Source organism: Nicotiana tomentosiformis, chromosome 1 (genome assembly GCF_000390325.3).
Source record: "Nicotiana tomentosiformis chromosome 1, ASM39032v3, whole genome shotgun sequence".
NCBI lineage: Eukaryota > Viridiplantae > Streptophyta > Magnoliopsida > Solanales > Solanaceae > Nicotiana > Nicotiana tomentosiformis.
Genome location: NC_090812.1, coordinates 2,537,162 through 2,548,531, shown reverse-complemented (window position 1 = coordinate 2,548,531; position 11,370 = coordinate 2,537,162). Strand labels below are relative to the sequence as shown.

The 11,370-nt window shown below is 40.1% G+C and overlaps 1 protein-coding gene across 1 annotated transcript; it reads left to right on the top strand.

The window, feature by feature from the left end:
- Window positions 1-1,206: 1,206 nt before the first annotated feature.
- Window positions 1,207-3,772, top strand: LOC104109716 (homeobox-leucine zipper protein HOX11-like). Its single transcript, XM_009619066.4, has 4 exons — window positions 1,207-1,720; window positions 2,155-2,498; window positions 2,612-2,691; window positions 3,074-3,772. Exons 1-4 carry the CDS (start codon window positions 1,348-1,350, stop codon window positions 3,465-3,467), a joined length of 1,191 nt encoding a protein of 396 aa, XP_009617361.1. The 5' UTR covers window positions 1,207-1,347; the 3' UTR covers window positions 3,468-3,772.
- Window positions 3,773-11,370: the final 7,598 nt, after the last annotated feature.

Genomic DNA, 11,370 nt, shown 5'->3' with positions numbered 1-11,370 from the left:
ATATTTCAGATATTTTATAAAAGCATGTTTTATTCAATATGTAGTATGTGCAAAACTTCATTAATATAATACGACATAACTCACCAATAAGGGTGATTATGCAGAAAAACTAGCAGTAACAATTATGTTGAGGCCACAGTTTTAATTGGAGTAAGATGGTGTTAGTCTAATAGAAACAGACGTCACACTAGAATGTGATCCTTTGATTGTTATTGAGATGTTGAGAAGGAATTCTAAAATTCAAACTGCAGGGAGACCGGCTTTAAAATTCCTCTCGGCTGCAATTAAAGAGATGCGCTAAAGGAGGCCACCTTTATATAAGTCCAAAGAAGGATCAAATTGAAGAACTAGGCGGTATCATATATTCTTATGTGATTTCTAATCCATTGCTCCGTTCGCAAAGATTTGGTACAATATCGAAATCGTATCGAAATCATATCGAACCAAACAAAGAAAACATCGAATTGTACTACGAAATTATTTTGGTACGATATTTGATATGTACAATTGATATATCGAATGTCGAAGTATCGAAACGCACACCTCTTAATTTTAGTCGTTCAAGATTCAAGGTTAGTATTTAGTATATCCAAATATATTATTGTTATATATTTCCTAGGTTAGTATTTTGTATATCCAAGTTAGTTATTTGTATCAATACACTATCTTTGTTCTTGTTGTCAAAAATCTTATTGACATACATGCAAATTCATTTGAATAATTTAATTCTAAATTCTAAAATATTAGACAGTTTAATACCGTTTAAAACTTTAAAATTTAAATAATAATTTTAAAACTCGAAAAGAAGATTTAATTATTGGAAAGTCCTACAAAAAATAGCTTGTATATAACACTTACAGTTCCTTAATTATTTCACCAGGAAAAAACAAAAATTAAGACTGAACACATGGCTAACAAGAATGAAGAAACGAAATAATTCTCGTTTAATTATTGGTACTTCTAGTAACTCTTTCTTTGACTAGACATGATTATATATTTTTGTACCTTAAGACAAAAGTTAAGAAAATAAAAAAGCGAAATAATAATAATACTAGTAATATATACTAGTACGCAAAATTAGTTTTAAAAAGAAAAAGAAGTGTCAAGAATGAGAAAAGGACTAATAGGGTCTATTACTCTTTCTTTCAAATAGGACCCCACCCAACAACTCCTTAAACTTCATCCCCATCTCTCTCTCTCTCTACAGCATTTAATTAACAATTCAACAAATTGGATAGAATCTCTATAAAGACTCTTTCTTGTGCTTTTAATCCAAAATCTTCTTTTTTCCTCTTTTTTGCCTATTTGTAATCCAAAATTTTTGCTTCCTTTTTCTCACATGAAAGAATGGAGCTTGGATTAAGCTTAGGAGATACTAACACTGCTGCAACTACTAGAACGACAGCAGCAGCTTCTTCAAAATCATTTTTCTTGTCAAAGAACAATATTACTTCTTCTTCTTCTGATCATCAGAACCATAGTAGTAAGAAGAAGAGAAAGGGTATAGGGTTTTGCATGGCTTTAGGAATTAACTCATCAAATGGAAAAGTTCAAGAACAACATGAGGATGATGAAGCAGAAAAATCCAATGGTGATGATGATGAAGATGATGAGCATACATCCGAAGAAGGGAATACACCAGTTCAGCTTGATCTTCTCCCTCTTGTTCCTGTTCCTCGCCGTAATCTTCCTCAATCCACCCATTGGTCTTCTGATAATGGTAAATATATACACATACCTATACATACACATAATCATGGGATTTCATCTATTCATATACACAAAACCATACATGCAACATAGAAATAAGTGTTTTTTCCGTTTTACTCCAAGATTGAACCATTTTCCAAGAATATTTCAAATATGATGAACATGGGTTTTTTCTCACCTAAGTATAATGTTATACACTTATACTTGTTCTTACTATTGAACTTATTTTACATTTATTGGGTTCAGTTGAACTGAGAAGGCTCTATTTATCATTGAAATTTTAGTTTTTTTTAAACATATTAGTTCTATTACTATTCGTGTCAAAAATATTGAGTTTAGTTTTAACTGGTGAATAAAGGCTCCATCCACCAATGACTTCCATTTTCCAAGTGATTTTCGAAGTTTTTTATGAAATTGATGGTCTGTGGATTTACGTCTTTATAGGGAGTTCTGAGAATGGTTCGTCCGGTAACGGGGGGCTGCCGGCGGCGAGGGGGTTCGACGTGAACAGGCTTCCGGCGGCAGGTACGGAAGAAGTTTCATCTCCAAATAGTATAGCGTCGTCGTTTCGGATGGATTTTGGCCTTTTTAGGTCTGCTAATATTATTGGGAATAAACGGAACTCGGACTCCGGCGGAGGAAACGACGGCGGTGAACCGGAAAGAGCATCGTCAAGAGCAAGTGATGAAGATGAAAATGGTGTTAATACTCGGAAAAAGCTTAGGTTGTCAAAAGAACAATCAGCTTATCTTGAAGAAAGTTTCAAAGAACACCACACTCTTAATCCTGTAAGTTATAAAAAGAAAAATAGTACTCCATACTTTTTTTTATTGTTTTATGGTTATTAAAATAGATATTCTGATTTATTAATTTTTTTTTTTGGTTTTATCGTTTGGTACAGAAGCAAAAGCTGGCACTTGCTAAACAGCTAAATCTAAGGCCAAGACAAGTTGAAGTCTGGTTTCAGAATAGAAGAGCAAGGTTGGTGTCCAATAAAAAAAATTATTTTTATTTGTTAAGACTATTTTGTACAAAATATTTTTGGTAGATTTGGTTATTAAATAATTGAAGGCAACAAAGAAAACATTTGTTTGTGACAGATGGGAATTTTATTAAATGGTCTGGTCTATTTCCCCACTTGGGTACAATTTTGCAGCAACTCCTTTTAATATTCTTGGATAATGTGAGCACTTGTCTTTATATGTATGCAACCACAATAATTAATGCAAATTGAATTCTAGTCATACCAGTTACTCAGCTAGCAGTATGTCATATCATTTTCTTGGATTTATGTTTAGATTGTTTTTTATTGAAATAATAGTAATAGTATTAATTATGGAAGAATTAAAATTTTCATTTGCAGGACTAAGTTGAAGCAAACTGAAGTGGATTGTGAGTATTTGAAGAGATGTTGTGAGACACTAACTGAAGAAAACAGAAGGCTACACAAAGAACTTCAAGAATTGAGAGCTTTAAAGAGTTCTAATCCATTTTACATGCAACTTCCGGCCACCACTTTAACTATGTGTCCATCTTGTGAAAGGGTGGCTACCACCACCTCTGCCGCTCCTCCCACCACCACCGCCGGCACCACCACTTCCAAAGCTCCAACCCCTATCGCCACCGCCACCGCAACCGCCACTACTAGTGACTCTATTCCTAAAGCTATTCCATTTCTTAATTCTAGACCAAGATTTTTCCCATTTAATACCACCACTAATAATCCCAACCATCCCCATCAATCTGCAGCCTCGTAAAAAAATGTGAATTTTCTCTTGATGTAAATATACTAATCATTGGCTTGCTTTTTCTTCCTCAAAGATCTTGGTAGGATGAGATCATGAAGAGGGTTTTTCTGTGTCCTTTGGGATTCTTGATGGTTTTTTATCTCAACATATCGAAGACTATTTTTGGTTCATTTTATATGTGAAAAGAAAAAGAAAAGTAAAAGGAAATGGTATAAGAGAAAAAGGTTTGTAGTTGTACTAGGTTTAGGAGAAGGAATTCCCCTTGTTTTGATCATCTTAAAAAAAAAAATAGAGCAGTTCTCTTTTTTTGTCTACATGATTTATATCTCTTATTCATCTCTAAAATGTTGAGGCCCCATGAGTCTCTTGTCCCGGTTTAATTTCCATATGTTATCTAAATTTTTCAATAAATGCATAGTTGTACTGTCTAAGGTTTATTAAAAGAGATAAAAACTGAAAAGGATCTATCTATTCAATGTTTTTCTATTATCATGTATGAATTCGAGACTTCTAATAAAAAATGTAAAAATCTAGTCTATCTCATAATATGATATTTCTTTTGTGGTTAGAGGCGGACCTATGTTTAGAACGGGAAGGTCACCGGATCTTTCTGTCAATTTCGTCCAAAATTCTAAATATGTATATGTATTAAAAATAATTATATATTTTATTTGAAACTAAATGGGAGTACCGATTAATCAATTTGCTCATGTGCTGGTGTCCTTCAAATTCTGGATTCATCTTTATTTGTGATTCAAAATATATAAACTAAGCTAGCGTTTTGACATAAATTTGATTAAAGTTAATTATATTTATGTTTGAACATACATTTATTTGGAAAAAAATTAAAGTTTTGTGTATGGAAGAAAATTTCTTACCCAAAAACTGATCTAAACCAAATTTATTAATCTTTTTTTTAATATTAGTTACTTCACCCGTTTCAATTTATATGAACTTATTTCTTTTTTAGTCCGTGTCAAAAAAGAATGATTTCTTTCCCTATTTGAAAATAATTTACATTTATGTCATGATTTATAATCACACAAAATACATGTGCCTCAATTTACATTATAAATTTAAAAAATTTATCTCTTTTTTTAAATTCCATACACAGTCAATTGAGTTCACACAAATTATAATAATATTTTCACAAAAATAATTAAAACAAAATTTACCAAAATATATAGCCAAACCAAAGCAGAGTAAAAGTCCTTTGTCAAAGGGTTTGATGGATGAATGATGAAGGTCAAGTAAAATGTCCCGGGGTTCAAGGCATGTTTTCGTTGTTCGTTGCCTTTTTAATGATTTCAATTATGAGGCGTGGGGGGAGAGGAAAGGGAGGGGACAAAGATGGGATATTGATCAAAGTGTCTGGTAAAGTTAGGTACCCTTTTATTACGACCCAATTATGAGTCCACACGAGCCAAGTACATTCTCCCATTATTCTGCTTTTCTATTTTCTAATACTGTTTCTCGGCACGTGACCTCTTATCAATACATCATTGTTTTTCAAAACAATTGGTGGTCCTGCCCCTATTTACGGGGTAAATGAAATAGTACCAGTAATATGACTTTAAAAAAGGATTTATATATGTTTAGGTTTGACTTGGCACTCCATTGGTATATAGAGTAAAAGGTTATGATAGGATACAAGGATCTTATAGCTCTAGACCAGGAGGTTTCGATTTCAAATTATGAGTTTGAAATAAAAATATTTTTCTAAGAAACCCTACTAGTACAATTGCAGAGAATATTCACTAAAATATTTTCTTGTAATGTCCTATCCTGACAAGCTAGCCGTTGCAGCTCATATCATCGAAGTTCAACCTCGACCTCGACCCTTGTTAACATCTCGACTACGGCTCTAATCGACATCTCGACTACGGCTCATGTCGACACTTCGACCAAGGATTTTGTTGCTTCTTAGGTCGCTTCGACTAACGTCGACTCGAGAATCCTTCCCATAATATTATCTTGGCTTGGGTACTCTAGAGACAGATTTTGCCTCAAATAGTTAGTCCCTCCGCTTATTAAGACCGACTTCAAGTGGGGTCGATGAGCGAATTTGCTTGTTATAGTAGAAACAATTGAGCGAGCAGTTCAGGTCGTGGTAGTCATGGTGAGTCGGCAACGTGGCCCTATGCGAACCACCTATTTCAAAACGTCTCGATTTTCCCAATTGGTTTGTTGGAGTTGGGTTGTCCACAAATGAAGATGACGTCATGGTGTCATGCGTTATTATGACGCGTTTTCCCGATGTGTTTACTTCGTTTCTTGTGCGCCCTTTGACTGAACCTGTCGCTTCGGTTTCGGCCCCAGTAAATTTGAACTATTTTTTTTTTTTTGGTGTCACATTCTTATAAATAGATGTGCTAGGGTGTATTTTTGAAGTTTTAACCCTTCTACTCCGAAACTCCATAACTATTTCTTTCTTTTCTGTGACTTAACACTTTCTATTCTAAGGGTTTTTGTTGTTTTCGATCCTTTATTGATTGATACTTTTTTTCTTCCGGTAAAAACATGACTAACGTACCTTTCAATTCGAGTGAGGGAAGTGATTTGTCCCCTTTAGCAATGTTGCTCCCTCCTCGTGAGGAGAACGTTCCCGTTACCATCGAGGACGGAAGCTACCCCAAGGTAAAAGAGATAGTTTCTCGAAACCCCGATACCATGTCTGATTTCTAGAAATTACTTGAAGCGGAGATCGGAGCCAGAAAATCGGCGATGAAAGAGGCTGGTTTGTTGGAGATTATGGCTAAATACGGCCTCCCCAATCACGTCGAGTTGATCTCTGCCGGGTGGGATGCGTCGCAGGTCCATCCTCCAAGGTACTGCGCCTTCTACACCTACCCATTTAACGTCGGCTACACTCTTCCTCTTCTCTGCTGGTGGAGGAATTTTGTCGCTACTACAGCGTTTGCCTTGCTCAGCTCGCGCCGTATGTCACAAACTTAAAATGATGCTCACCAAATTTGCGGAGTTGGCCGGGATCGAGCTAACACTTCGACACTTGACGCACCTATTCGCCCCCAGCTTTTATAGGGGGATAATGCTGAATCTCTTACGCCGGAGATAAATGTTTGTCAGTAAAGATGGATGACAAGGACAACCGCCAATTCTGGCTCAACATTTTCTTTGTTAGAACTGAGGATGTGATGGCCAACACCGATGATTTCCATGAGGTTTGGAATTGTACTCGTAAGTACGCGCCTCTTTATTTGTAGGTATCCAATTTTTCTTTCGTGTTTGGTTGTGGATCTAAACTCCTGTCACTTCTAGTGCAGCTACGTATTTGCATCCACCTTTGATCGAGGATATTTTCGACTGTGTAGGTCAGCTCCTTCCTCACATCGTGGGGATACGTGAGTGGTCGGCCTTCTTCAAAAGGTTTGGGCTCCATCTCCCTTCGACTGGTAAGTTGTTCTCGTCTCCGGCCTCTTAATTATTTCTCTTTTGTGGTTTACTTTGGCTTACTTTCTTTTCCCTTTGTACTTCGCTTAATTACAGCTAGAGGACCCTATAGATGGTCAAGACCTCTCGCGCCTGCGTTACGAAAGAGGAAAAACATTGACTCCTCGGCTTCGGTTACCTATGCTCCTCTCGGCAAGTGTCCCGATTTCTTCTTCGGCTACGGTTGCCTATGCTCGTTCCCCTGTTGGTGCGTCTTGTCCTGATCCTACTTCGGCCATGGGCACCACGACCTCTTTACCATACCGCCTTGTAGAAGAAGATTAGGAGGAGTGTGTACCTGGTGAGGAAGGTTTGATGTCTCATAAGAGGAGGTTTGTGGATACTGGTTGTGGGGCCGCCCGAGCCATTGATTTAATGGATGGTGACTTTACGTGCGCGAGATGACAACCAAAATGTCGGGCTGATGTCTGCGATTCTGATGTCGGTGGAGGCCGAAGTGGGTACGTCTCTCCCTTCTATGCTAACGGAGTCCTAAGGGCCGACTACTAGAGTTTTAGACACTTCGCGGTAAGAGGAGTTGTCGACTTCGCATCCAGCTAATGATACTTCTTTGTCGGCTGATGGGAGAGGCAAAGGTGTTGACGCGTTCAGACGTTGATGCTGGTGACCTGAAGATGATGAAGGAAGGGTTTACCTAGCTTGAGATAAGGCTTGAGGGGTCTACGAGGACCATTGTGATCCCTATGGATCATGATTTGTTGAAGAATACGGATAATGTAATTCCTGTCCTCGAACCTCTTTCCTCCAAAATAGAGGGTGAGACCCTCAAAGAACTGGACGATGTCACCTTGCCGAGGAGCATAGCCGACGTTGCTCTAAGGTTGAGTATTCAGTGTTTTGTCCTTCTCTTTTCCGTACTTTGTTAGCAAGAGCATTTTTATTTTTGCCTTCCTTCTTTTTCGTTTTGTGATTTTAGACTGTGAATTTCGAGATTGAAAGTGCACGACGGGAGGAGAAGCGTAAGGAAATATTTGAGATGCTGAAAAACAAAAATTTCGAGTACCGCGGCAAGTACCGGGAGTTTCGTAAGAGGTTGGGTGAGGGCGGAAATTTGCAGTCCCTTCGTGATAAATTAAAGGAGGAGGATGACGAGCTGGTGAGAGTCATCGAGAAGTTTAGCGTCCTTGAGGGGACGTTGAGGAGTAGGGAAGAGGAGCTTGAGGCCAGCAGATTTGTAGAGGCCCAGTGCGGCGAACTGCAAGCACAAGTGGTCGAGCTGCGCAGACAATTGGAAGAAGGTCGGCTTCAGGTGGAGGTCCTTAATGGTAAAGTCGCCGAGAAAGTGGAAAAGTTGGAGAAGGCAGAGGCGGCGCGGTCGGAGGCTCTGAATAAGGCAGTGTCCCTTGAGGTGGTGATTCGAACTCTCCATTCTAAGTGAGAGAATGACTTAACGATGACCAGGCTCCAGGAAGAACGACTTGATGAAAGGATCGTGGAGTTGGAAAGAGAGGCCTCTATTCTCCATGATGGAGTGGTTGCCTTGGAGGCTGAGAAGGCCCAATTATTGGCACATCCATCCTCTTCATGTACTTCGGACTTTCCCACATTCCTCGGGATTTATATGAGGAGTGGATTCATGCTGAGGCACATCTTAAGAGATTTGCATGCGGCGGGGTCCATTTCTGATGAAGCCCTTAAAGGTGTTCGTGTGAAGGACCGCGAAGCTCGACTTGTTGGTGGGTATGATCCTACTATGCTTGAGGCCGGTGAAGGTGACGGTGAAGGTGTAGATCAACTCGAGGAGGCTTTCTGGAACGATATCGCGTATTCGGATGGCGTAGGCGATGGTGGCGAGGGGGCCCAAGACGGCGAGGGATCAATAGTTTTTTCTTTTTTTTTTTTTTTTTGCAAAACTTTTGTGTATTTGTGGCAGCGTCTTCATGAGCCTTTGTAGAAAATGTTTTAAGTATGAAATGCCAAATTTGTTCTCTACATCTGCTTCTTTTTTTGTGGTTAGTTTTTTGTACTTGTATGTTTTTGCTTCTATTATTTGTGCGTTGGAACATGGCCGAGGTCGTCGACTTGTTTGGTTGTGACCTTTCGTTAGATTGCGTCTCAGGGCCAATAGGTGTTTATTCGAACGAGGTCGACCATAACTTTTTGTTAAAGTTGCGGTCGAGGGCCAGTAGGTGTTAGTTCGAGCTAGGTCGAGAACAACCTTCATTTAGTTAATGGCCGAGGGTAGGATCCTTGCTCGCTTGAGTTTTAGCTTTCAGCACGTAGTCCTCGACTTTGAGCGGCCTAACCTTTACTTTCTTGTTATAATAGTGTTCTGCTTGCTGTTTTTGGGCGATCATTCTTATGTATGCCATATCTCTTCGTTCGTCGAGTTCTTGCCTTCTACCCTTGTCATTGCTTGTGTCGCTCTAATGGGAGTACCTTAGACTGGGCTCTCTGACTTCGACTGGTATTACTGCCTCGGTCTCGTAGACCAAAGAGTAGGGCATTTCCTGTGGTCATTTTCAGAGTTGTTCGGTAGGCCCACAACACTTCTGGTAGTACTTTAAGCCATTGTCCATTGGTGTCCTCACGATTCTTCTTCATGATATTTAGTATCGATTTGTTGGAGGAATCTGCTTGCCCGTTGCCCGCGGGGTGGTACGGGGTTGAGAGTATTATTTTGATATGCTATTTCTCTAAACATTCGGCAATTTTCTTTCCTGTGAACTTAGGTCCGTTGTCACGACTTATTTCTTTATGAAGGCCGAACCGGCATATGATATTTCTCCATATAAAGGCGATTACTTCTTGTTCCCGTATTTGGGTGAATGCTCCTGCTTCCACCCACTTAGAGAAATAGTCAGTTAGAACCAAAAGGAATCGTATGTCACCTCATCATGCCGGGAGGGGGCCTACGATGTCTATTTCTCATTTGATGAACGACCAAGGAGAGGTTACCGAGTGGAGGTGTTCGCCCGCTCGGTGAATCACTGGGGCGTACTGCTGGCATTGCTCGCATCTTTTTACGAAGTCTGCGGCCTCTTTATTCATAGTGGGCCATTAATATCTCACCCGTATGAGGCATCTAACCAGTGCTCAGTTGTCGGAATGAGCCTCGGAATGACCTAAGCACTTCGCTAAAGGGTCGTCGTATGTTCTCTTGGACATGCCTTTATGGAGGATATTGTATCTGGCTGCTTGCATTCTTAGTTTCCTGGCCTCTTTTTTATCGCCTAGGAGTGTGTCGTCCAATAAGTATGCGAAAATACGATTACGCCAGTCCCAAGTTAAGTTAATGGTTCTTAACTTGACTTGGTCTAGCGATGAGTTGAGAAGATGGACCACGTTTTTGTCTCATTTGCTGATGCTTTTGGTGGTTACGACTAGTTTAGCGAGGCCATCTGCCTCGGTGTTCTGTGCTCCTAGAATTTGGTTGAGCTGGCACTCATCGAACTCGGGCAACAACTTGCAGATTTCGGCCTGGTATTTTTACAATCTTTGTTCCTTGATTTGGAAAGTCCCTATGTCTTGGTTGACTACGAGCTGGGAATCGCAACGTAGTTCTAAACGTTTTACCCCATACTTGAGCGTTAGTCTCTAACCTACAATGACTGTCCCATACTCGTCCTCGTTGTTACTCTTATCCGGGCACCTTATAGACTGGCGAATTATTTCGCCTTTTAGGACTTCGAGTACGAGTCCTAGTCCGGACCCTGACGCGTTAAATGCGCCGTCGATGTATAGGACCCAGAGGTCTTGTGTTTTGGGGGAAGTTTGGACGGCTTCCCTCTCAACTTCAGGCATTATTTTTGCGCTGAAGTCGGCGACGAAGTCAGCGAGCACTTGTGACTTTATCGTCGTTCGTGACCGGTACGTGATATCATGCTCGCTTAGCTCGATGGCCCATTTGGCCTGCCTTCCCAATAGATCGGGTTTATGTAAAATGCTTCTTAAGGGGAAAGTTGTGACGGCTGAGATGGGGTGACATTGGAAATACTGTCTAAGCTTCCGTTAAGCTACGACTATGGCCAAAGCTAATTTATCGAGGTCTGAGTACCTCGTCTAGGAATCGACTAGTGGTTTGCTAATGTAATAGATGGGATAGTGCGTACCTTTATTTTCTCGAATAAGGACTGTGCTTACGGATACCTCGGATACGACTTGATAAGCGAGGAAACGTTCCCCTGGCTCTGGTTTTGAAAGTAAGGGCGTCGACGACAAGTAAGCCTTTAGTTCCCTCAGAATCCATTGAAGGTCGTTATCCTTCTTAAGTACGCCAAAGAATTTGTGGCACCTATCCGATGACCGCGAGATGAACCTTGATAGGGAGGCGACACGACCAGTTAACCTTTGGACATGTTTTTTGGTGCTCAAGAGTTTGGGTATCCCCTCGATGGCTTTGATTTGGTCAGGTTTGATATCGATCCCTTGCTATGATACCAGGAAACCTAGGAACTTTCCTAAGGCTACCCCGAACGCACACTTCTCCGGGTTCAGCTTC

Excerpts from the sequence above, each read along its gene's own strand:
- LOC104109716 (XM_009619066.4), top strand. The coding sequence starts at position 1,348 with ATGGAGCTTGGATTAAGCTTAGGAGATACTAACACTGCTGCAACTACT. Across the intron at positions 1,721-2,154 it reads CCATTGGTCTTCTGATAATG|GGAGTTCTGAGAATGGTTCG; the intron begins GTAAATATATAC and ends ACGTCTTTATAG. Across the intron at positions 2,499-2,611 it reads AACACCACACTCTTAATCCT|AAGCAAAAGCTGGCACTTGC; the intron begins GTAAGTTATAAA and ends CGTTTGGTACAG.